The sequence below is a fragment of the Globicephala melas genome, chromosome 15 (genome assembly GCF_963455315.2).
Source record: "Globicephala melas chromosome 15, mGloMel1.2, whole genome shotgun sequence".
NCBI lineage: Eukaryota > Metazoa > Chordata > Mammalia > Artiodactyla > Delphinidae > Globicephala > Globicephala melas.
Genome location: NC_083328.1, coordinates 59,439,124 through 59,461,844, shown reverse-complemented (window position 1 = coordinate 59,461,844; position 22,721 = coordinate 59,439,124). Strand labels below are relative to the sequence as shown.

Below are 22,721 nucleotides of genomic sequence, written 5' to 3'. Positions count from 1 at the left end.
CTCAGTCTCCGTGTCTGCTTCTGGACAACCCAGTCTGCAGCGGATGGTGGAAGGGGCTGGACAAAGGGAAGGGGATCACTGGCCCAGCAATTGCAGCTGGGCACCTCTGATACCCACTCCCTCAGGAGGAGTCTCGTTTCCACCAACACTGTCAGCCCCAACCTCGGGGCTGCACGCTTTCCACCCTTTCCAGTCGGCCTCAATTAGAAACTCCGGCCTCAGCCCACAAGTCACTCAGGGCCCCCTGCTGATGCCATTCTCATTCGCAGTCCCTCCCCTGGCCTAAGCTGGAGAGAGAGGCTAAAAGTCTGTGTTTGCCCTTCACGATGCCCTGGGAGGGGGAGGGCAGGGGGCGTGTAAAACGCCAGGCCCGAGACGGTGCTAGAGTACTGTGGCCCTTGGGCAAGCGCCTCCCTTCGTAGGCCTTAGTTTCCCCCGGGGTGATGTGGGGGAGGAGGAAATACGAATAGAAGTGAGACCATTTGTTGTTATTTTGTTTCCTTCCATTTCTGAAGGAAATGGATTCCGACCTGTGAAAGGTGGGGGCGAGACCTGCTTATGTGGACTTTGGGGACGCCTAGTGGCTGAGAGGAGTAGGAAGCATTGCGGGCGCGCGGTGGAGAGGTTGCAGGGTGTGTCCCACTCTAATCCCCCTCCATTCATGCTCTCGGATTCATCTCTGGGTCAGGTTCCTGGCCGGGGCTATTTGAGCTATCTTGGTTCCAGGACTTTAAAAACACCTATACGCTGATGTATTGGCCACCTATTCCTATGTAATGAAACGCCACAAGGTTAACCGCTTAAAACAGCATGCATTTATTATTTCATAATCTCTGTGGGCCCAGGGTCCAGGCATGCCCAGCAGAGAATCCTGGGTTCTTTGCTCAGGATCTCTCAAAGCTGCAGTCACACTGTTGTCTGGGCTGCATTCCTTTCTGCAGCTCAGTGTCCTCTTGCAGAATCACGGGGTGGTGGGCTGAACTCAGTTCCTTGTGGTTAAAGGACTGAGGCCCCCATTTTCTTCCTGGCTGTCAGCTGGTACCACTCTGGATTCCTAAAAGCCACTCAGTTATTTTCTTCACAGGCCCTCTATCAGTGTGGAGGCTCATTTTGTCAAGGAGCAGCAGGAGAATCTTTCTGCACCTTCAAGTCACTTGGCTCAAGGAAGGCTCTCTTTTAAAGGGCTCACCCAGGGAAATGGTCCTTTTGATTCACTAAATATCAACTAATTTAATCACATTTACCTTGATCACATTTATGAAGTCCCTTCACCCTTGCCGATAATGTAAGCTAATCACAAGAGTGACATCCGTCATGCTCCCGGGTCTTACCCACACAGAGAGGAAGAGGTTATGTTGGGCACGCACACCAGGGAGTGGGAATCTTGGGGGCCACCTTAGAATTCTGCTTATCATAGCCGTAGCTTCTTAAGCTTATAGCTCCATCCCGACACTGCCAGACTCATTATGTTTAGCTGCCTTCTTGTCGTCTTCACTGGGATATCTAATTGGCACCTGAAACTTGGCATGTCTAAAAATGAAGTGTGTTTCCCCAATCCTCCCAAGCCTGCTCCCCCACCCACATCTTCACTTCTTCACATATTACTTTAGTTGGCCTTTTAAGGCCAGCAAACTTGACTCTTCTTTTCCTCATAGCTTCATATCCCTTATAGCCTATTGGTTCTATCTTCAAAATGTGTCCTGTGTCCTATCACCTCTCACCTTTTCCATGGCCACCCTCCTGGTCCTGCCCCCATCATCTCTTGCCCAGTATCCTTTACCAGCCACCTCGCTGAATTCCTTGCTTTCTCCTTTGCCCCATTCAGTCTTGTTACCCACAGAGCAGCCAGAGGAATCTGTTTAAGCTATAAATCAGACCATATACCGTCTCTGCTCGAAACTCTCCAATGGCCCCCATCTCATTCAGACTAAAAGCAAAAGTCCTCAACAAGGCCTGTGAAACCCGGTGTGATCTGGCATGTGGCCCACCCTGGGACTCATCCTTGCTACTTTGTCCTTCTCTCACCATGCTCCAGCCACCCTGGCTTCCTTGCTGTTCCTCAAAACTGCCAAGCACACACCCACTACAGGCCCTTTGCACATGCTGTTCATTCTGCTTGAAATGCTCTTCTCCCAGGCTTGCTCTCTCACTTCCTTCAGGTCTCAGCTCCAATGTCACTAACTCAAAAAGTCTTCCCAGACAGTTCATATAAAGTATCACCCCCCCTTACGCTATCCCCTTACTTTGCTTTATTTTTCATAATAGCATTTATCACTATCTGGCATTTATCATATAAAGTTTTATTTTGTTTGTATCTCTCCAATTAGTATGTAAGCTTCATGAGGAAGGAATGGCCTCTGCACTGGGCTCCATGCCTTAGCTCATTCAATCACTCATTTGCTCACCCATGCAACAAACATTTATTAAGGGCCTGCTTTGCCACGCTCTGTGCTAGGTGCTGGGTGTACAAAGGTGGAAAAAACAGACATGGTCCATCCTCACTGAATCCTCAGGTCTGGGGAGCAGAAAGACCCATAAACACAGGGGTGGAAATACATTGATGGAGATGGACAGTGGGGCTGGGGGGACACAGAGGAGGCCCTTAATCCAGACATGGAGCAGGGTGTGGTCAGGTCACCTCCTGGAGGAGGTGATGTTTAAGCTGTGACTGAGACCTCAGTGCATTGTTGTGGTTTTAGGACACGGCTACAAGTTCTTTGACCTTCCTCCCATAAATTTCCTTCCTCTTGAATCTAGGCTGGTCTTCGTGGTCTACTTGCAACTACTAGAATGCAGGAATGAGGCTGTAGGTTTCCAAGGCTAGGTCACACTGAACCACCGTAAGAAGTCCAAAAACCCTAAGACTGTCACATGATCAAGAAACCCCAAAACACATGGAGGGACCACACGCAGGTGCTCCAGGTAATACAGGCACTGCCAAGGCTCCAGACACGTGAGTGAAGAAGCCTTCAGATGATTCCATCCCCTAGTCATTCAAGTCTTCCCAGGTGAGACTCAGCCACCATGGAATGGAGACCAACTGCCCCCTCTTGCGCTGCCTGAATTCCTGACCCACAGAGTCCATGAGCAAAATGAAATGACAGTTATTTGCACTATTCAGTTTTGGGGCCAGTTTGTTATGCAGCAATTAAAACTAGAATAGTAGGATGAGGCAGGTACGGGGGAAGGATGAAGCTTTCCAGACACCAGTGAGAGCAAGTGGGAAGACTCGGCAAGAGAGGCTGACATGGAAGGAAGTCGGTTGTGGCTGGAGGGGTTGGGAGGAGAGAGGAGATAGACTGGCAAGAGCCTGAAGGGCCTTGAAGGCATTTAGACTTTATCCTGGGTGTCCAGACTGCAGCTCAAGGGATCATCTGAACACATAAATCTGACCACTGCTGCAAACTTTTCAGTGGTTCCCTATCACCTTCAGGATAAAGTCTAAAGTTCTTGGCCTGGCATTCAAGGCTCTTTGCGGTTGACTACTGTCTTATAGACTCTTCTTCAGCTATCAGCTGTGAAAATGCCCTATCATGCCATTTGTCTTTGCTCTTCTTGAGAAATTGGAGGGACTTTGGGCTAATCACTTTGCCTTTTGAGGACTCAGTTTCCCCATCTGTACAGTTAGGTGGTTGGACTAGAAGTGTTTAAGAGCATATCCAGCCTGGCTTTCCAGAAGCCTATGGAACCTGCCTGTCTAGCTTCTTCCAGGTTGCCTAGCAATGAACATCAATATTCTCCCCCTTCCTCAGAGGTTTCTTAGCAACCCAATTTCTCACCCTCAATTGTTTTCAGGGTTTCCTACTAACTAAATGAATGTCAAGTTCTGCTTTTTCTCCTCCAAAAAAATCTGAGACCAAGGAATCTCTTTGGAGACCTGGATACAAACCCAGAATGGCAAGAAGCCTGGGTTTGAGTCAGTGGATGATTTGCTGTAACACTTAAAGAAGTTACCTGACATCTCTGGCTTTTATTTCAGATTATGAATACCTATCAGGCACTTTCCCTGTTCTCTTGTGTGTGTTTGAGTCAACTACTAAATTTATTCACTCTTTCAACAAATCTTTACTGAGTGCCTACTCTGTGCCAGGCACTGTCCTAAGAACTGGGAATTCATCAATGAGCAAAACAGACATAATCCCTGCCTTCATGGAGCTTACACTCCAGTGGATGGAAACACACAATCAAGAAACTGATAAATCTATACAATAATGTCATGTAATGAAGGCGGTAAAGTATGAGGAGAGGCTACTATTTCAGACGAGGTGGTTGCATCAGTCAAGAGAGGCTAGGAAAGCCAGGAGAGGAAGGGCAGAAAAACCCTAGCTTCTCCCTTTTTCCCACCCACCTCTGCCTCCCATTGGCTGAGCTCAGCGGGAGGCCAGCTGGCAAGGGAGGCTGTGAAATACAGCCTCCAGGGGACAGCTCTCCAGAGCAGGGAAAGAACAAGGAATGGACTGGACGACAAAAAGGTCCAGAGCTGCCTTGTGACCCTTGGGAGGTCCACAGGTTTTTTCAGTTCACTTCCTGCCTATAAGCTGTTGGGGACCCTAGGATCTTTTTTTTTTTTTTAACATTTTGATATTTTAACAAAAATTGTGGTAAGATATACATAACATAAAATTTACCATCTTAATCATTTTTTAGGTGTACTGCTCAGTGGCATTAAGTAGCCACATTGTTGAGTAACCACCACCACTGTCAAAACTAAAACTCTCTGCTCAGGAATCCGATAACTGCCCATTTACCCCTCTCTCCAGCCCCAGGCAACCACCATTCTCCTTTCCGAATCTATGAATTTGACTACGTACCTCATATAAGTGGAATCGTACAGTATTTGTCTTTTTATGACTGGTTTACTTCACTTAACAAAATGTCCTCAAGGTTCATCCATGTTGTAGCATGTGTCAGAACTTTCTTCTTTTTTAAGACTGAATAACATTCCATTGTATGCATATACCACATTTTGTTTATCCATTCATTCGTGGACAGGCACGTGGGTTGCTTCCTCCTTTTGGCTATTGCTATGAATGGGTGTGCAAATACCCCTTCAAGACACCCTGCTTTCAGTTCTTTTAGGCATATATCCAGAAGTGGAGTTGCTAGATCATAGGGTAATTCTATTTTTAATTTTCAAATTATTGCCATACCGTTTTCCATAGCAGCTACACCACTTTACATTCTCACCAACATTGCATAAGGGTTCCAGTTCCTCCACATCCTCGCCAACCCTTGTCATTTTCTGGTTTTGCTTTTGTTTTTTTTTGATAGTAGCCATGCTAATGGATGTAGGTTCCTAGGATTATTTTGGGATTTGAACAGTCATGGGTTTTTTATCCCAGGCTTGTGATTTTTTTCGGCAGACAGTTAACTCAAAAACTTAGGCTTCAGGACTTCCTTGGTGGTCCAGTGGTGAAGAATCTGCCTTACAATGCGGGGGACGCGGGTTCGATTCCTGGCCAGGGAACTAAGATCCCACATGCCGCGGGGCAGCTAAGCCCATGTGCCACAACTACAGAGCCCACGGACCCTGGAGTCTGCACGCCACAACTAGAGAGAAGTCCTCACACCGCATCGAAAGATTCCCGCATGCCTCAATGAAGATGCTGCATGCCATAACTAAAAACCTGACACAGCCAAAAATAAATAAAAATAGATAAATAAATAATAAATAAATCTTAAAAAAAAAAACCACTTAGGCTTCTTATCCATTTGACGATAGCCAGTTTCATGTACAAAACCATACCCACAGTATGTTTCAACACATAGTCCTTAGGTTTGCTTTGTTTCTCTTTCTTACCCCAAAGAGCTCTTTTTTTTTGGAGGGGGGCTTGTGTGGGGTTTTTAAAAAATATTTATTTATTTATTTGTTTATTTTGGCTGCGCTGGGTCTTAGTTGCAGCACGTGCAATCTTTTAGTTGCAGCATGCAGGATTTTTAGTTGTGGAATGCGGACTCTTAGTTGTGGCATGCATGTGGGATTTAGTTTCCCGACCAGGGATTGAACACAGGCCCTCTGCGTTGGGAGCGCGGAGCCTTACCCACTGGCCCACGAGGGAAGTCTGTATGTGTTTGGATTTTTTTTAATTTAATTTTTAGTTTTTATTGGAGTAGCAGTGTTTGCGGTACGCGGGCCTCTCACTGTTGTGGCCTCTCCCGTTGCGGAGCACAGGCTCCGGACGCGCAGACTCAGAGGCCGTGGCTCACGGGCCCAGCCGCTCCGCGGCATGTGGGATCTTCCCGGACCGGGGCACGAACCCATGTCCCTTGCATCGGCAGGTGAACTCTCAACCACTGTGCCACCAGGGAAGCCCTGTGTGTATCTTTTTTATTGGAGTAGCAGTGATATACAATGTTTGTGAGAATCTTTTTCACTTATACATATACATATATATATATTCATCTTAGGATTCTTTTCTTATATAGGTTATTACAGACTGTTGAGTAGACCTCCCTTGTTATACAGTAGTTCCTTGTTGATTACCTATTTTACTTTATTTTATTTATTCTTATTGGAGTATAGTTGCTTTACAATAGTGTGTTAGTTTATACTGTACAACAAAGTGAATCAGCTATATGTGTACATATATCCCCTCTTTTTTGGATTTCCTGCTCATTTAGGTCACCACAGAGCATTGAGTAGAGTTCCCTGTGCTATACAGTAGGTTCTCATTAGTTATCTGCTTCATACATAGTGTCAATCCCAATCTCCCAGTTCATCCCACCCCCACCCCCCCAACCCCTTGGTATCCATACGTTTGTTCTCTACGTCTGTGTCTCTATTTCCAAAGAGCTCTCTTGATTGAATGGCAGCTCTCAGGAATAATTAGGTGGTAAAGCCACACCCTTTATATGATCTTGGCCCTCAACCATGTTGTCCATCGGAGAAGTTTTACAGAGTATGTTCATCCAAACACTTTTAAAATTCAATCTCTTAAAAAAAAAAAGAAAAATTCAATCTCTTACTCTAATTAACTTTAGCCCAAGATACTTTAATCAACAGAGAAGTTTTTTTAAATGGGTGTGAAGGCCCTTAACTTAATCTATGCCCTGAAACATTTTAATGAATTAATAGATTCTACTGTGCTCAACACCTCTTTAAAGCTCATTTCTTTCCATTTGGGGTCTAGAAGCATTAGAATTTTCCAACTCTGCAAGAATCTAAATTTCTGAACTCTGTTTCCTTTTATTTCTGCTTGCAAATCAGCCTATTCTCTTCTTTTTTTTTAAATAGATGGCACTGTCTTTCTCTTATATAAATTTATTTATTTATTCAATTATTTAATTTCTGGCTGCATTGGGTCTTCACTGCTGCATGTGGGTTTCCTCTAGTTGCTGAGACTGGAGGCTACTCTTTGTTGCGGCACGAGGGCTTCTCATTGTGGTGGCTTCTCTTGTTGCAGAGCACAGGCTCTAGGCGCACGGGCTTCAGTAGTTGTGGCACGCGGGCTCAGCAGCTGTGGCACGTGGGCTCAGTAGTTGTGGTTCATGGGCTCTAGAGTGCAGGCTCAGTAGTTGCGGTGTATGGGCTTAGTTGCTCCGCGGCATGTGGGATCTTCCTGGACGAAGGCTCGAACCCGTGTCCCCTGCATTGGCAGGCGGATTCTTAACCACTGCTCCACCAGGGAAGCCCAGCCCATTCTCTTCTGAGCTCATCTCACTCTTGAATATTCAAATAAATGCAGCCAAAGGCACCCCTGTAGTCAGCTTCCCAAGTTACTGCAGTAAAAGTGTTACTAAATGTTTTGGTTCTGTAGAACAAGGATTGCCAGCTCCCCTGCCTGTGGCCCCAACCACTAAGGCAGTGACACACAGTTTGGTTTTGGTAAGTACCCTACTTCTGGTACCAATTTCTTAATCAGTCAGAATAGGCTGGACTATGACATAGTAACAAATTAACTCTGAAATATCAGCAGGTTGACATAGTAAAGGCTTATTTTTTACTTAAACATATTCTGATATTGTGACTCTCCAAAGCAGCTTTCTCCACTGAGACTCAGCAATCCCGTCTACCTCCATCTTCTGATGCTACCATGTCAACATGTAGCCTCCACAATCGTCACGGCAGGAGGAAAGATAACTGGAGGGTCATGCACCAGCTCTTAAATGGTCTAGCGGTTCTAAAACACGGCCCCCACATTATTTAACATTTCTCCTACTGAGAGTGGGGATATGTCTCCTCTTCTTAAATCTGGCCTCTGTGACTGAAAGAATACAGTAGAAGTGACACTGAGCCACCTTCTAGACTCTAGCCTTGAGAAACTTGCAGCTCTCACCTCTTCTTTCCTGGAATACTCATTCTTGGGATCCAGCCACCAGGCTGCAAGGAAGCTGGAGAAACTGTGGAAAGTCCTACAAGGAGAAGAACTGAGGCCCCCGGTCCTCAGACACAGGTGAGCTCCCACCTGGCAGCCATTACCAGCTTGCCAGCAATGTCAGCAAGCCATCCTGGGAGTGGCTCTTTCCAGCCCCCAGTCAAGTCACCCCAGGCGATGCTAAGTGGTGCAGACTTCCCACTGAGGCCTGCCAGTTGCAGATTTGTGAGCAAAATAATGATCATTGTTGTTTTAAGTCACTAAGTTTTGGGTTGGTTTGTTATATAATAACAACCAGAACAAATGCTTTGGCCCAGAAGTGACATGCATCACTCACTCTGCTCATGGCTCATTGGCCAGAACAAATCCTATGGCTTTGTCTAACCTCCAGTGTGAAGCACATAGAAATTTGGTGAGCAGTGTATGTCTCTATCACAGTGATGCAATAAAACCTCTTTGATAAGGTGACATATGGGCAGAGATCTGAATAAAGCCAGAAACTAGCTATACAGATATCTAGAGAAAAGAAAGAGAGGCAGAGAAGCAAACATGTGCAAAGGCTCCGAAGCCTTGAGGTAGGAGTTTGCCCACTGTGCTGTGTTCATTCAAAGAAAAGCAAGGGGGCCAGTGTGGCTGGAGTCCAGCAAGTGAGGGAATGGAAGAGATGAGATCAAGGAGGGAAGTAAGGTTGTGGGGGAAGGGCAATTAGAGGCCACAGTAAGGACTGGTTTAGCATACCTACTGCTGCATAGCGAACAATCTCACAACGTATACCTTATAGCAACACCATTTCATTGTCTTGCAAGATTCTGTGGGTTTATGGGATTCAGTGGGATGGGTCTTCTGTTCATGTGATGTCACCTGGGGGCTCAAGTGGGCTGGAACGTTCACTCACATGATGCTGCCCAATACAGTAGCTGGTGCTAGCTGTGAGCTGCAAGTCTGGCTGGGGCTGTCGACTGGAGCATCTACATGTGGCGTCTCCGTGTGTCCTGGGCTTCTTCTGCATGGGGACTGGGGTCCAAGAGAGAGGATTCCACAGGTGAGTGCTCCACAATGCGGGGAAAGCTGGTCCTCTTGAAAGCCAGGTCCAGAGCTGGCACAGCATTACTTTCACCCCCTTCTATTGGTTAAAGCCGTTGCTGGGTCAGCTCAGATGAGGAGGAGCAGAGTGACAAAGAGTGTGTGGCCATCTTTTTTTTTTTTTTTTTTTTGCGGTACGCGGGCCTCTCACTGCTGTGGCCTCTCCCGTTGCGGAGCACAGGCTCCAGACGCGCAGGCTCAGCGGCCATGGCTCACGGGCCCAGCCGCTCCGCGGCATGTGGGATCTTCCTGGACCGGGGCACGAACCCGTGTCCCCTGCATCGGCAGGCGGACTCTCAACCACTGCGCCTCCAGGGAAGTCCCTTGTGGCCATCTTTAACCCACCAGTCTTTCCCTTTTACCTGGAGTAAGATGAGATGCCATGGAGGGTTTTGAGCAGAGGAATGAGAGAATCTGACTCACAGTTTAAAGGATCATCGTGGCTGCCATGTAGAGAAGAGACCACTAGGGGCAGGGCAAAAGCACTGGGGGGATGGGGATGGATGTGGGGGTCTGAGATGGCAGTAGTCATGCCCAAAGTAGGGCCCTGGCAACAAGATTTGTACCACTGACACTTGGTTGACCAATATGGTGACCCCCTAGTCACATGTGGCTATTTCAAATTAAATTTAGAGTAATTAAAATTATATAAAATTTAGAATTCGGTTCCTTAGTTGCAATAGTCACATTTCTTTCTTTTTCTTTTCTTTTCTTTTTTTTTTTTTTTTTGGCCACGCTGTGTGGCATGAGGGATCCTAGTTCCCCGACCAGGGATTGAACCCGTGCCCCCTACATTGGGAGCCCAGAGTCTTAACCACTGGACCCCCAGGGAAGTCCCTCTAGCCACATTTCAAATGCTTAATAGCCAAATGTGGCGAGTGGCGCCAGTATAGGCAACACAGATATAGAACACTTCCATCTTTGCAGAAACTTCTATTGGATGGTACTGGCTTAGACCTTCTCATCTCTTACGAGTTTGCACATCTAAAATCTTTAACTACAGGATCCCACATTCTGACCTCAGACTACCTTCCTTCCCATCCACTTATTTTTAGACTGCATTGAGCTCTTCAGTCTGGATTCCCTGAGTCTTCTCCAGATCCATCTGCTCCCCTCCTGGGCTGCCTTGGCATCCTTCCCCAACAAGCCAGGATCCATCGTGAGGTCCATCATGGGAACTGCTCTCTCCCTTGCTCTCTGCATCACCCATCACCCTCTCCTCTGCCTCACCAGGAGCTGGGGTACCAGAAGCCTTCTTCTTCTCTCCCAGGTCTCCTGACACTGCCAAAAAAAGTCACAGCTATGCAGACCCCTGTCTCCACAGATCATGGCCTCAGAGCCATCAGAGCAAATTCAGCTTCTGTCACATTGTGGCAGGCCTTGGGCAAGTGACTTACCTTCCCAAACCCAGGGTTTGTCATCTGTAAAATGGGGATTATCAGAGCTCCTATCTCATAAGATTATTGAGAAGTCAAATTATCCTGGCACATAATAAATTCTCAGTAAGTGATATCCATCACCATCCTCATCATCATTATTACTGAGTGTTCCAAATCTTTACCACTCTTTAAAAAATTATGGTAAAATATACGTAACATGAAATTGATCATTAGCAACATTTGGTACATTCATAATGTTGTGCAACCATCACCCCCATCTAGTGCTGGAACACCTTCATCACCCCAAAAGGAAGCCCGTTAAGCCGTCACTCCCCATTCCTCCCTTAACGCAGCCCCGGGAACTGCTAGTCTGCCTTCTGTCTTTATGGATTTTCTGAGTCTGGGTATTTCATATATATGGAATCATAGAATATGTGGCCTTTGTGTCTGCTTCACCACCCTTTGAAAGGGTGTTGAACTAAAACCTTTCTATTTTGGTGGTCAAATGCTCTACCCTGGAGCTATACCCCCCCTAAACCTTCCTCTTTCTTAATTGATAATGCTTCTTGTTTTCCTCAAGAACATTCAATTTAATACGTTTTCTGTCACTCAACTTCCTACCCTCCTCACCCATAAACAATAAAAATAGTAGTAACAATAATAGTAGTAACGATGACAATAGTGAATTGAGTTCTTATTCTGTTCCGGGTGCTTTGCTAAGTGTTTTATATACACACCTCATTTCACTCTTATAACCCCTTTGAGACACAATTGCTGATATTATCTCCATTTTACAGTTAGGGAAACTGAGGCTCAGAGCATTGACGTCATGTAAGCACAGAGTGGCAGAACCAGGGATTCCAATCTGGATCTGTCTAACTCCAGAGTTCAGCTCACAAACACCAACCTGCATCTCTTCTCAGTGGCCCTCCTCCTCTCCTTCCCCGGGGCTCAGAGGGTACTGGATCCTTCCTATGCTGCTGGCTCAATGCCAGACCATCTACCTATACATTTGACCTCATCCCTTCCCATCACCTCCCCAACCTCAGCCATCCCCTCTCTCATATCATCGGAGCTGAAGCTGATTCTCACAGATGTGGAGTAGAATCATCTGGTTGCTTCTCTGTTCACTTGTCTGATGCTGGAACTGGGATGACTCAAAGGCCAAGCTCAGTTGGGATGGTGGTGACTTCTGTGGGTTCTCCATGTTATTTTGGCTTTCTTTTAGCATGGCAGCCTCAAGGCAGGCAGATTTCTTGCATTAGCACCTCAGGTCTCCAAGAGCTAGAGTTCCAGGAGGAGTGCCTGTCCTTTCATGTCCTGGCCTCGGAAGTCAGAGCATCACTTCCACCATACTCTATTGGTTGAAGCAGTCTTCAGCTCACCCGAGATACGAAAAGAGGGTACCTAGATCCCACCTTGCTGCAGGAGAAGTGCTAAGGAATTTGCAGCCATGTTTTAAAACTGCTGCAGGTTGTTTCCAATCTTTTGCTATTCCTGCACTTCATTTTAGCCCCCTCCCCCGCAACAACTCTTGAATCCATTCATTTCTGTGCAAGCCCACTAGGCCAAGACATCGTCATCTCTGACATGGAGTCTCCTTACGGATTTCTTTCCTACCTCGCTTGGGCTTTTTATCCTGTTCTTCCCAGGGATCGACAGCCAGAGGGATCTTTTCAGAGTGCAGATCAGATCACACCCCTCCCCTCTTTACAACGCTTCCATGGCTCCCTACTACTCTTGGGTTGAAGTCCAGACTCCTTACCTTGGCTTGTGAGGCCCTGAAGGGTCTCACGTCTGCCTGCCTCTTCAGGTTCATCTCCTGTCACATGGGAGGGCTTCAGTCTTGAGCTCTAGGAATTCCTCTCTCCCTCTCTCTCTCTCTCTCTCTCTCTCTCTCTCTCTCTCTCACACACACACACACACAGTTAAATGGGTGTAGTACATATATAGCACTTAGAGAAGTACTTTGCTCACACTCAGCATCATATATTCGCTGTTTTTATTAGTCTGTGTTCAGTAGATGTTTATTGAGCTGCCTGCTCAATGCCAAGGGCCCTGTGAGGCTCGGGGATACAACAGTGAAGGAACAGGATGTGTCTCCACCTTGCAGAGTTTATGCGTCCCTGTGTCCCCGGCCCACAGCCCAAGGAGAGACGGAACGGACACTCAGGGCACGAAAGCACGTGTGCACAATGGTGCCTGAAGAAGCTTGGAGAGGTGTGGTGACTTTGCCAAGCCCATAGAGTGAATGTGGGACAAAGCCAAGGCTGTGGGTGGGCACACGACAAGGAATGAAGTAGACTCAGCTGCCTGGCAAGGGCTGGCTCTCCAGGGAGATGGGCCAGAGGACACACTGTCCAGGACGGAGCTAGGGGTAGGTTGGGAGAGAGAACAAGGGAGGATCCTTCCAGAAGGGAAAGGACTTGTCTCTCCCAGCAGCTTCTCTCCAACCCCAGCTCCCTTCTCAAGATAAGGGGCGCTGATCCTCAGCAAGGGGTAGGGGCTTGAAGAGGGAGAGAATGGAGAGAGGATGGGGGACTCAGTGAGAGTGTGAGGACTGCAGTCAGATAAGGGGCTCCTGATGGAGGCAGGAGGGGACTTCCTGGTAGGGACCCGGCGGGAGAGAGGTGGGGCTCAACGAGAGAGCCAGGAGTCTGTGAAGAGGATGGGGGCGCAGCCAGTAGATGAGCGTTTGTACATTGGGGTGAGGGCTTCATGAGGGGGATGGAGGCCCAGAGAGGAACAGAGGATACAGTGCGGAAATGAAGGCTCAATGAAGTCAAGGGTCTTCAGTCAGAGGGTTGGGAGATTGAGGGAGTGATGGGACAGTCAGACGAGGAGTTTGAGGGACTGCATGAGGGGGTGGGGTCGAGGGATATGATGGGGTCCCCGCGAGGGGCCTGGGGTCTCAGAGAGAGAACAGAACTCTTGGAAGGGGACCAGGGCTCGCAATCCTGCAGGGGTCCGAAATCTGCAGAGCCAGCCCTCAGGGCGCGCCGGCGCCCCCCCACCCGTGTCACCCCCGCCCCCCAACTGCGGCGCAGGCGCCAACACAACCTGCTTCTGCTCTGCTCGCGTTCCCGCTCCCGCTCGGCGGAGACTGCGGACGGAGAGGTGAGCTCAGCCCTGCCCCACGCTCGGCCCGACCCCCACCCCGCCTCCTCCCAGGATCTGGAGAACCCCCACCCCTGCCGCATCCCCAGCCCGGCCGTGTCCCGCCTCGGGCGGGACGGCGGCGCCCCAGCCCTGGTGTGCCTCGGGCTTTGCGAGGTAGGGTCTCGGGGAAATAGCAGGGGCAGAGGTTTCGCCAGCCCAAAGCCCGGAGACACTTCAGGGTTGGTAGGCTGGGAGGAGGCCTCAGAGGACAAGACCCCACCCACCTCTGCAGAAAACCCATTCCCGCCCCTCTTTGCCTCAGTTTCCCTCTAGGGGAAAGGATGCACTTAATCTCAACTGGGGAACTGGTGGTCGGCTCAGAAACAGTGTGCGGTGGGGGCGGGGGAAGTTGGCCTGATTTCTCTGGCCTCACCCCCCAAGACAGCGTCCCTTCCGCCTGAGCTACGCTGGACGCTGGAGTGCGCGGGTCCGGGGGTCTGGGAAGGAGAACTGAGCGAGGCCCCATAAATACGAGAGATTCCACCCATCTTCGGGCCCTCGTGGCTGTCACCGCTCGCCTCCTCGCCGCAGCCTCCATCCCTCGGACCCAGTAGCTCCGTCCTCTTCCCTCTCCCTTCTCACGGAGCTCCTCCCCCATCCCGCCTAAGGACAGCTCCCCAGCAGTTCCTTGGCAACCCTGGTCCTGGGCTCTCAGCATCCTCTCCCACCCTCCCCCAGACCGCCAGTCCGCCTCCCGGCAACCCTAAAAGGAGGGGGAGGGACCCGGTCGAGGGGGAGGCAGCGTCAAGGTCACCTTCCCGCTCCGATGCCAGCAGGATCGGGTGATGTATATTTGGAGGAGAGGGACAGTGAGCTGCACGAGAGGAGGAGCTAACCCTGGCCTATAATCCCTGAGCTCCCTCCCCGCCCCGTCCCCTAGGATCTTCGGTTAATGGTCTTTGCACTGATGCCCACCGCCCCGCCGGCCGGGATGAGGAAGCTGAAATCTCCTGGGGCGGTGCCCGCTCTGGCCACACCTTCTGCAGAGCCCCACCCCTCCCCCCCCCCCGCCATTCCCTCGAGCGCCGGCTCTTCACCTCACCACTCGCCCTCTTCTTTCTGTCTTTGGCTTTTGATCTCTGCCTTTCCCCATTGTATGTCAGTGGGGGTGGGGGGTGTTGTCTCTTACCCCTTTTCCCTTCTTTCCCCTGAGTTTTGGGTGAGGGCTGTGGAGAGCTGTGATTTATAGACAGGCTTTAATGCAGCACTTCTGTGTGCTGGTGTGGGTCCATAGAACCACCTCCAACACACACTGTGGCTGTGTGTGTGTGTGTGTGTGTGGTGTGTCTGAGTGTCTGTGTCTTTGTGCTGTGTGTCTAGCTCTGTGTGTCTCTGTGTGGTATATGTGTGCCTGTCTGTATATGTCTGTGGTGTTGTGTGTGTGTATGTGCATCTATCCGTGTATGTCTCTGGTGTGTGTGTGTGTTTCTCTGTGCTGTGTGTTTGTGTGCTGGTGAGTCTTTCTCCACAGGGATTTGAGGATCACATCTGGAAGTGAGAGGGGACTAGAAATTTGTCTTATCCTTCAGTGTAAGCACGTTGCTTCATTTTGTTTGAAACTGCTCAGAGGGACTGAGGGCCATCATGGCATGGGGGGGAGCCCAGTCCTTCCCCAGCAACCCCCACCCGCTTTGCTTTTAGTCCTAAGGCCGTTTGGATACACAAGGACCTTCCATTCCCTAGGCCTCAGTGTCTCCATTTGTGAAAAGAAAAGTCCTTAGATAGGTTTCTTTAGAAATCTAATGTTGAGCCTAAGAACACCTAAGCCTGAGGACCCCTGACTTTCACCTTCTGTGGAGTCAAGATTCCTTGGGACTTGGAGATTGTTGCCTTCTGAGGGGCAGCCCTGGGGAGGGATCTTTTAGGACCTTGCAGCTTGGGGAGCTCCACCCGATTGGACGAGTGTCAACCGTGACACTTTCAGCCCAGAATACCTTGAAAGGCGGGAAATTAAGGGGAAGAGATTTGGAGAGGAGATGGGGATAAGAAGCTCTCACTCTAGACATGGGGCTCTAGAAGTTCAGGATAAAATAATAATGAAGAAATTACAGTAATAATAGTCACAGAAGCTATCATTTCTTGGCACCGGACACAAAACTGTATAAAGCAGGTATGATTATCAGCTGTGTTTTACAGATGAGGAAACTGAGGCTTAGAGAGGTGAAAGCACTTGTCTGACATCACACAGCCGGGAAGTGGTAATCCTGGATTCCAATCCAGACAGTCCCGGCTCCAGAACCCACAGTTCCAGCCACTGGGTGGCCTCCACAGGAAACATGCAAATTTATTGCCACCTACGAAGGCTGTGGGCTAAGCACTCAGTGCCTTGGCCCATTCACACTCTACTCAGACCAGGATTCCAGAAGGACAGGCTCTGCTGTGAGTGTGAGCTCTCTAAAATGGGTGGAGAGGTGAACGTAGCACAAAGATTCCGGGGGCCTTGGAGAGTCACCATGGGCAACCCTCACTGCCCCCTCCCTCTGTCCACTGCACCTGGCCTACCCCACAGGGACCCAGGATGCCAAGCTGCGAGCGTCCCTGTGGCTGCAGCCGAGGCCCCAACGTGGAAGATGGCAAGTGGTATGGGGTCCGCTCCTATCTGCACCTCTTCTACGAGGACTGTGCAGGTACCCCCCTCAGCGATGACCCTGAGGGGCCTCCTGTACTGTGCCGTCACCGACGTTGGCCCTCACTGTGCTGGAAGGTAAGGTGGAAGGAGGAGCAATTCCTGTGATTTCCTGTGGTTTCAGGGAGGAGATGGGATCAATGGATAGAAAGAAAAGGGGCTGTGTAGCAATTAGGGGTCTTGCATGTTCAAACAAGAGGAAACCCAACTCAAATGAGTTTCAACAATAAAGAGAAAATATTGCTCATTTTATGGAAGAGACCAGAGGTTGGGGGCCTTCAGGCAAAGTTCGCTCCAGCAGTTCAAAGCATCACACTGAGGACTCAAGATTTCCTTCAGGCTCCCCATGGTACCCCCATCCTTGCAGCCCATTAGTTTGAGGCTCTCCCCATGTGTTCTCCAAATGACTGCTCCCAAGCTGACCCTCAGTCTCTCACTCCACACCTTCCAAGGGAAATCAGAATTTCAACCAGTATTTCTTTCAGAAAAGAAACAATGCTTTTCACTTCCAGAAGTCCTGGCAAGTATTGCATTGGCTCTGACTGGGTCACTTGCCCAGCCCTGAGCTAATTACCGTGGCCAGAGGGATGGTATATGCTGACTGGCAGGAAGAAGGGTTCACCTCACTTAAATCTTCCTGTGGCTTCCCAAAGATATACTGGGGGACTGTTGCCAGGACAGTAGAAGATGTGAGAGAAACGAACAGTCAATGTCCATACCAGCCATGGAGAGTGGTCAGTTAGGGAGCACCATGTGAGTAAAGGCATGGAAGCGGCAGTGAGCTGGGTCCCTACAATGCTCTTTGATAAATACTATAGGAAGCCTGAGACAGAGGGTCCCTCCTCTCTGCTTTCAAAAGTCTTCGCTCTAGTGGGAAGGCGAAGTGCCAACCTGCACAGAGAATGCACAACCTCAGGCCAGGTGTGCAGAGGATGGCAGGAGAGGAAATGCCCTCAGTGCCTGGGGTGATCAGGGAAGACTTCCAGGAGAAAGTACGTATTTTAAGTTTTTGAGCATCTTCTTATTGCCAAGCAGTGTGCTAGGATCTTGGGGACACAGAATTTAAGACGATGTGGTCCCTGTCTTTGAGGAGCTCCTAGCTGTGGTTCATTTAGTCATTCTGCAAACATTCGCTCAGCTACTGCTGGGTACCAGCACCGTGCTAGGCATGGAAGACACCTTGGGAGCCAAAACAGGCAGTCTCTAATCTCATGGCTTTCCCAGCTCTCAGTCCAGTGTAGCAGGCAGACAGACATCACTTACATAGTAACCAAGGTACACGTCCAGGTGTGCACCAAGGTGAGTGCACTGAAGAGCAAATGGGCACAGCGTTTGCATGAGTGCAGAGCTGGGGACTTGACCCAGTCCAGGGGCATCCTGGAAGGCTTCCCTGAGGAGGTGAGGTTTGAGATGCATGTGATCTGAGGGATGTGTAGAAGTTAACCCGACAGAGGAATAGAGGTAGAGGGTAGATGGGACAGGGGGATAAGATGGGACCCAAATGATGATTCAGGGGGACTCAAGGCTGGCAGAAGAAGTCCACTGCCAGGTGGGAGCTGAAAGGGAAATTAATTCAGAGGCCTCAAGATTTCAAATAGAACGTGATAGTTTGTGCCCTTGTCAATTAGACCTAACAGGTGTGTCTATGATCCCATCTTTTAAGGTTGGACCAAGGGGTTACCTTTAAGTCCAGTTGGGATCCAAGGTGATCCCTTGGCCTGGGGCCCCAGCTGACCCTGACTGCCTCCCAATCTGTCTGCTTCTCTCCAGATCAGCTTATCCTCAGGTACCCTGCTTCTGCTACTGGGTTTGGCAGCCCTGACCACTGGCTATGCAGTGCCCCCCAAGTTGGAGGGCATCGGAGAGGGCGAGTTCCTGGTGTTGGATCAGCGGGCAGCCGACTACAACAAGGCCCTGGGCACCTGCCGCCTGGCCGGCACAGTGCTCTGCGGGGCAGCCGGGATCTTGCTGGCCATCTGCATGTTCTGGGCCACGACTGGCTGGCTGAGCCAGGACCCCAAGGCAGAACCCTTGGACACTGAAACCGATGGCCACATGGAGGTCTTCGGGGATGAGCTGGAGCAGCAGTTGTCCCCCATTTTCCATGACACCAGTGGCCGGTCTTGGTTCTCACCACCCGCCAGCCACTTTGGGCAATCCTCTGTGCAGACCATCCAGCCCAAGAGGGACTTTTGAGCCACCCTCACGGCCAGAGGAGGAGCCAGGCCTGGGGTCTGGACCCTTCCTCCGCCCCACCGCATCCCACCTTCCCATTGTCTCCCTAACTTCTCCCTTTCAATGGGGCCCCTTCCATCTAAGCCCCCAGAAAGCCCAACTCCAGGTCAGAAAGTCTGGAGCTCACATCTCTGTGTCCCCTTCCCAGGGGTAGGGCTCTAAGTCCTCCAAGATGCCAGCCTTCCCCGAGTCACCCCAAAACTTCCCACCCATTCCTCCTTTCCAAAGCCATTCAGGGGCAGAAAACTCCCTCAACCTATCCCCGCTCTTTCCTCTGTATGACCTTGGGCAAGCCCCTTACCCTTTCAGACCATCAGTTCCTGTCTCTGCACTAATGAAGGGTTTGGACCAGATTCTAGAGTTCCATGACTTTCTTTTTCTCCCCAGGATATAAGTATTACCTTCCATAGGCAAAGATAAGGGGAGGGGTACTGGGGTCATTCTTATCCACTGACCCCTCCCTCTGTCAGCTGCACCAGGAGGCCTCAGGATGGGTCCAAGATGCTCACTTGGACCAGGATGGTGCAAAAACATTTCCTCCTTACAGTATGTTTTCTATACATCTTGGCATCAGAGCCCCCAGTCCACCCCATCCTGAACGATTACTAACCCCAGTTTACAGATGAGGTGGCGGAGGGAGGCTGACAGTCTGCAGGAACTCGGACCCACGTCTGTAGACTCCTGGAACAGATCTTGTTCCACAGTGGGAGCAGGACCCCACACCTTCCTGGCTTCCAGGGGACCTGCAGGGGTGGCACAGGTTCGGCCCAGAGAGACTAGCTGATGCCTAATGGTCCCAGGTGGCTCAGAAGATACTTTGGACATGCATTTAAATGGTCTCTAAGAGCCAGGGGACAGGAGAACTGGGATGTATTTGCCCCTCCGAGTCCACTCGCCTAGAAACCATCACCCACAGGTCCTGACCTCACCCTGTACAAATGTGCCCTCCTGGAGGCACCAACCCCTCCATCCTTCAGGCTCCCCAGCCAGATGCATCATCTCTGTTCTCTACCACTAGGGGGAGCTCCAAGACAGCTGGAGAGAGATGCCCAAGGTGCATGCCTCTACCCTCCCCCTTTAGTCTCAAGGGGGTGGGGGTGGGGGTGGGGGCAGCCCTCCTGGGAGGGTCCTCAGTCCTCCTCCACAAAGCAGGCCCTACTGCCCCTCCCCATTCTGCACCCTTCCACCGCCCTGCCCCCACCCCTTGCCTTTCAATAAACAGCTGGGATGGATACTGACTTTGCTTCTCTTCTCCCTGACCACCAGGGCCTGGGGAGGGAAGAAAGAAACTGCTATAAGCACCTACTGTGTGCTGGGCACTTAAATCCATTATTTCTCGTTTGCGCCTCACGATAATCCTTTGAGAAAGTGGATGATTCTCTTCATTTTACAGATGAGATGAGAAATTTCTCAGCCATCTTGACAAATTTCTGTCTCCATCCCTGAGAGGGATGTGAGGAGGGGGTTCTGAGGGCCGGAGTTGGAGCCAAAGGTGGGATCTTTTCCAGGAAGATAAGAACAGTTAACCTCCACTAGCACTCACTGGGGGCCAGGCCTTTTTCTCAGGGCCTCACAGACATGAGCTCGGTGAACCTTCACAACCACCTAGGTGGGGACTGTTATTCCCAAATCTCACTCCCAGGCTCCAGGCTTGGATTTCCACCTGAATTCACCTACGTGTTGAATCTCAACTCAACTTTGCTGAACTGTTCTCCTTTCCACCCCTCCCCTTCCAGACCTGCCCCTCCTATGCTGCCCACTCCTGAGAGAGTGGCAGCTCCGCCCAAAGCCTTGAAGTCATCCTTGACTCCTCTCTTTCCTCACAGCCTGAATCCAAGCCACCAGCCAGTCCTGTCAATTCACCCTTGGAAATGCACCCGGTACCTCAGTGCTTCTCGCCATCCTCAAGGCCAGCTCCCTGGCTCTCATCTGGATTATCGCACAAGCTTCTCCCCGGTCTCCCGGCACCTTGCTTCTGTGCGCACACATGCACATGCGCGCACACACACACACACACACACACACACACACAGACTCCAATCTTTACAGAGCTGTCACACAGATCCTGGATGACATAGGTTAGACAGTGTCCCCTCTCTGCTTGGAACCCTCCCGTGGTTCCCACCTTACCCAGAGTAAAAGCCAAAATCCTCCCTGTGGCCTACAAGGCCTGACGTGATCTGCTGACACCCTTCTCCCACTTTCTTCCCCTGTGGCCTCGGCTCCCACCACTCTCCCCGCTCCTGTCTCCTCTCCAGCCAGACTGGCCTCCTGGCTGTTCCTTCAGCATCAAGCACAGCTCCTGCCTGAAGCCTTTGCCTAGCCGTTCCCTGCTGGTGTGTTCTTCCTGAGTTCAGCACCTGGTCAATCCCCCCACTTCCTTCAAGTCTTTGTGCAAATGTCACCTTCTCACTGGGGCCTTCCCTGAGCAGCCTATTTTTTTGGGGGGCTGTGAGATCTTATTTCCCTGACCAGGGATCGAACTTGGGCTCTCCACAGTGAGAGCAAGGAGTCCTAACCAGTGGACCACCAGGGAATTCCTGCTGAGCAGCCTATCTTAGAAGGTGACTGTGCCCCCATTCCCTGTTCCCTGTGTACTTTGGGTTGGGTTTTTTTTAACTTTTTATTTTATATTGGAGTACAGTTGATTAACAATGTTGTGTTAGTTTCAGATGTACAACAAAGTGATTCAGTTATACATATACATGTATCTATTCTTTTTCAAATTCTTTTCCCAATTAGGTTGTTACAGAATATTGAGCAGAGTTCCGTGTGCTATACAGTAGGTCCTTGTTGGTTATCCACTTTAAATCTAGTAGTGTGTACATGTCAATCCCAAACTCCCTAACTCTCCCTCCCCCCCACCCTTCCCTCGGTAAATATAAGTTCCTTCTCTAAGTCTGTGAGTCTGTTTCTGCTTTGTAAATAAGTTCATTTGTATCCATTTTTTTTAGATTCCGCGTATAAGCAATATCGTATTTCTCTTGCTCTGTCTGACTTACTTCACTCAGTATGACAATCTCTAGGTCCATCCGTGTTGCTGCAAATGGCATTATTTCATCCTTTTTAATGGCTGAATAATATTCTACTTTGGCTTTTTGCTTTCCTATAGCATTTACCACTTTTCAAATACCAGATCATTTACTTATGTGTTATAGCATCATTTGTTACCTGTCTACCCTTGCCATAGTACGTGCTCCACAAGGGCAAGGATCTTTGCTTGCTTTGTTTACTGACATATCCCAAGTGCCTACAACAGTGCCTGCCACATAGTAGATGCTCGATAGAAATGTGTTGAATAAATCAACCCTAATTTTATAGACGAGGACAGTGAGACTTAGAGACATTAAGCCATTTGCCCAAGGTCAACAAGTAAATGCATAGCTGGGATTCAAATGCAGCTTGGGCCCCCTGCACTATGTTGCCTCTTGGTTTGAAGGCCCAGAGCTGGGGTCACAATATTAAGTGCCCACAAATGTATCCAGATGTTCGTCGCTCTGTGGAAATACGAGCATAGTGTTAATAGATTTTTTTTCCAGAGAAGTTAGGAATCCAAAATTTTATAGGAGTTGTATCCAATTTTTTTTTTTTTTTTTGCGGTACGCGGGCCTCTCACTGTTGTGGCGTCTCCCGTTGCGGAGCACAGGCTCCGGACGTGCAGGCTCAGCGGCCATGGCTTACGGGCCCAGCCGCTCCGCGGCATGTGGGATCTTCCCGGACTGGGGCATGAAACCCGTGTCACCTGCATCGGCAGGCGGACTCTCAACCACTGCGCCACCAGGGAAGCCCGAGTTGTATCCCGTTTTAAACATTAGTATCTGTTTCAAAATATGACTGAGCACTGCTCACAGCAAATATTCCCGCGGACAGCTTCAACCCATGAGCTGCTGTGTGTGGCCTCTGACCTAGACGTTCTGGGTTAGC

At 49.7% G+C, this 22,721-nt stretch overlaps 1 protein-coding gene across 2 annotated transcripts; it reads left to right on the top strand.

Annotated features, from left to right (window-relative positions):
* Positions 1-13,585: 13,585 nt before the first annotated feature.
* NRSN2 (neurensin 2) lies at positions 13,586-21,670 on the top strand. Of its 2 annotated transcripts, none has more exons than XM_060285057.1 (3): positions 13,586-13,894; positions 16,446-16,640; positions 18,333-21,670. In XM_060285057.1, the coding sequence occupies exons 1-3, from the start codon at positions 13,601-13,603 to the stop codon at positions 18,756-18,758; spliced, it is 915 nt and encodes a 304-aa protein (XP_060141040.1). In that variant the 5' UTR covers positions 13,586-13,600; the 3' UTR covers positions 18,759-21,670. The 2 variants fall into 2 exon arrangements, with proteins under 2 accessions (XP_060141040.1, XP_060141041.1); XM_060285058.1 differs by lacking the exon at positions 13,586-13,894 and adding an exon at positions 13,990-15,466.
* The last annotated feature ends 1,051 nt before the right edge of the window (positions 21,671-22,721 follow it).

Coding starts and splice junctions, on each gene's coding strand:
- NRSN2 (XM_060285057.1), top strand. CDS start 13,601: ATGGGACAGTCAGACGAGGAGTTTGAGGGACTGCATGAGGGGGTGGGG. Junction 13,895..16,445: donor CGGAGACTGCGGACGGAGAG/GTGAGCTCAGCC, acceptor CCTACCCCACAG/GGACCCAGGATGCCAAGCTG. Junction 16,641..18,332: donor GGCCCTCACTGTGCTGGAAG/GTAAGGTGGAAG, acceptor GCTTCTCTCCAG/ATCAGCTTATCCTCAGGTAC.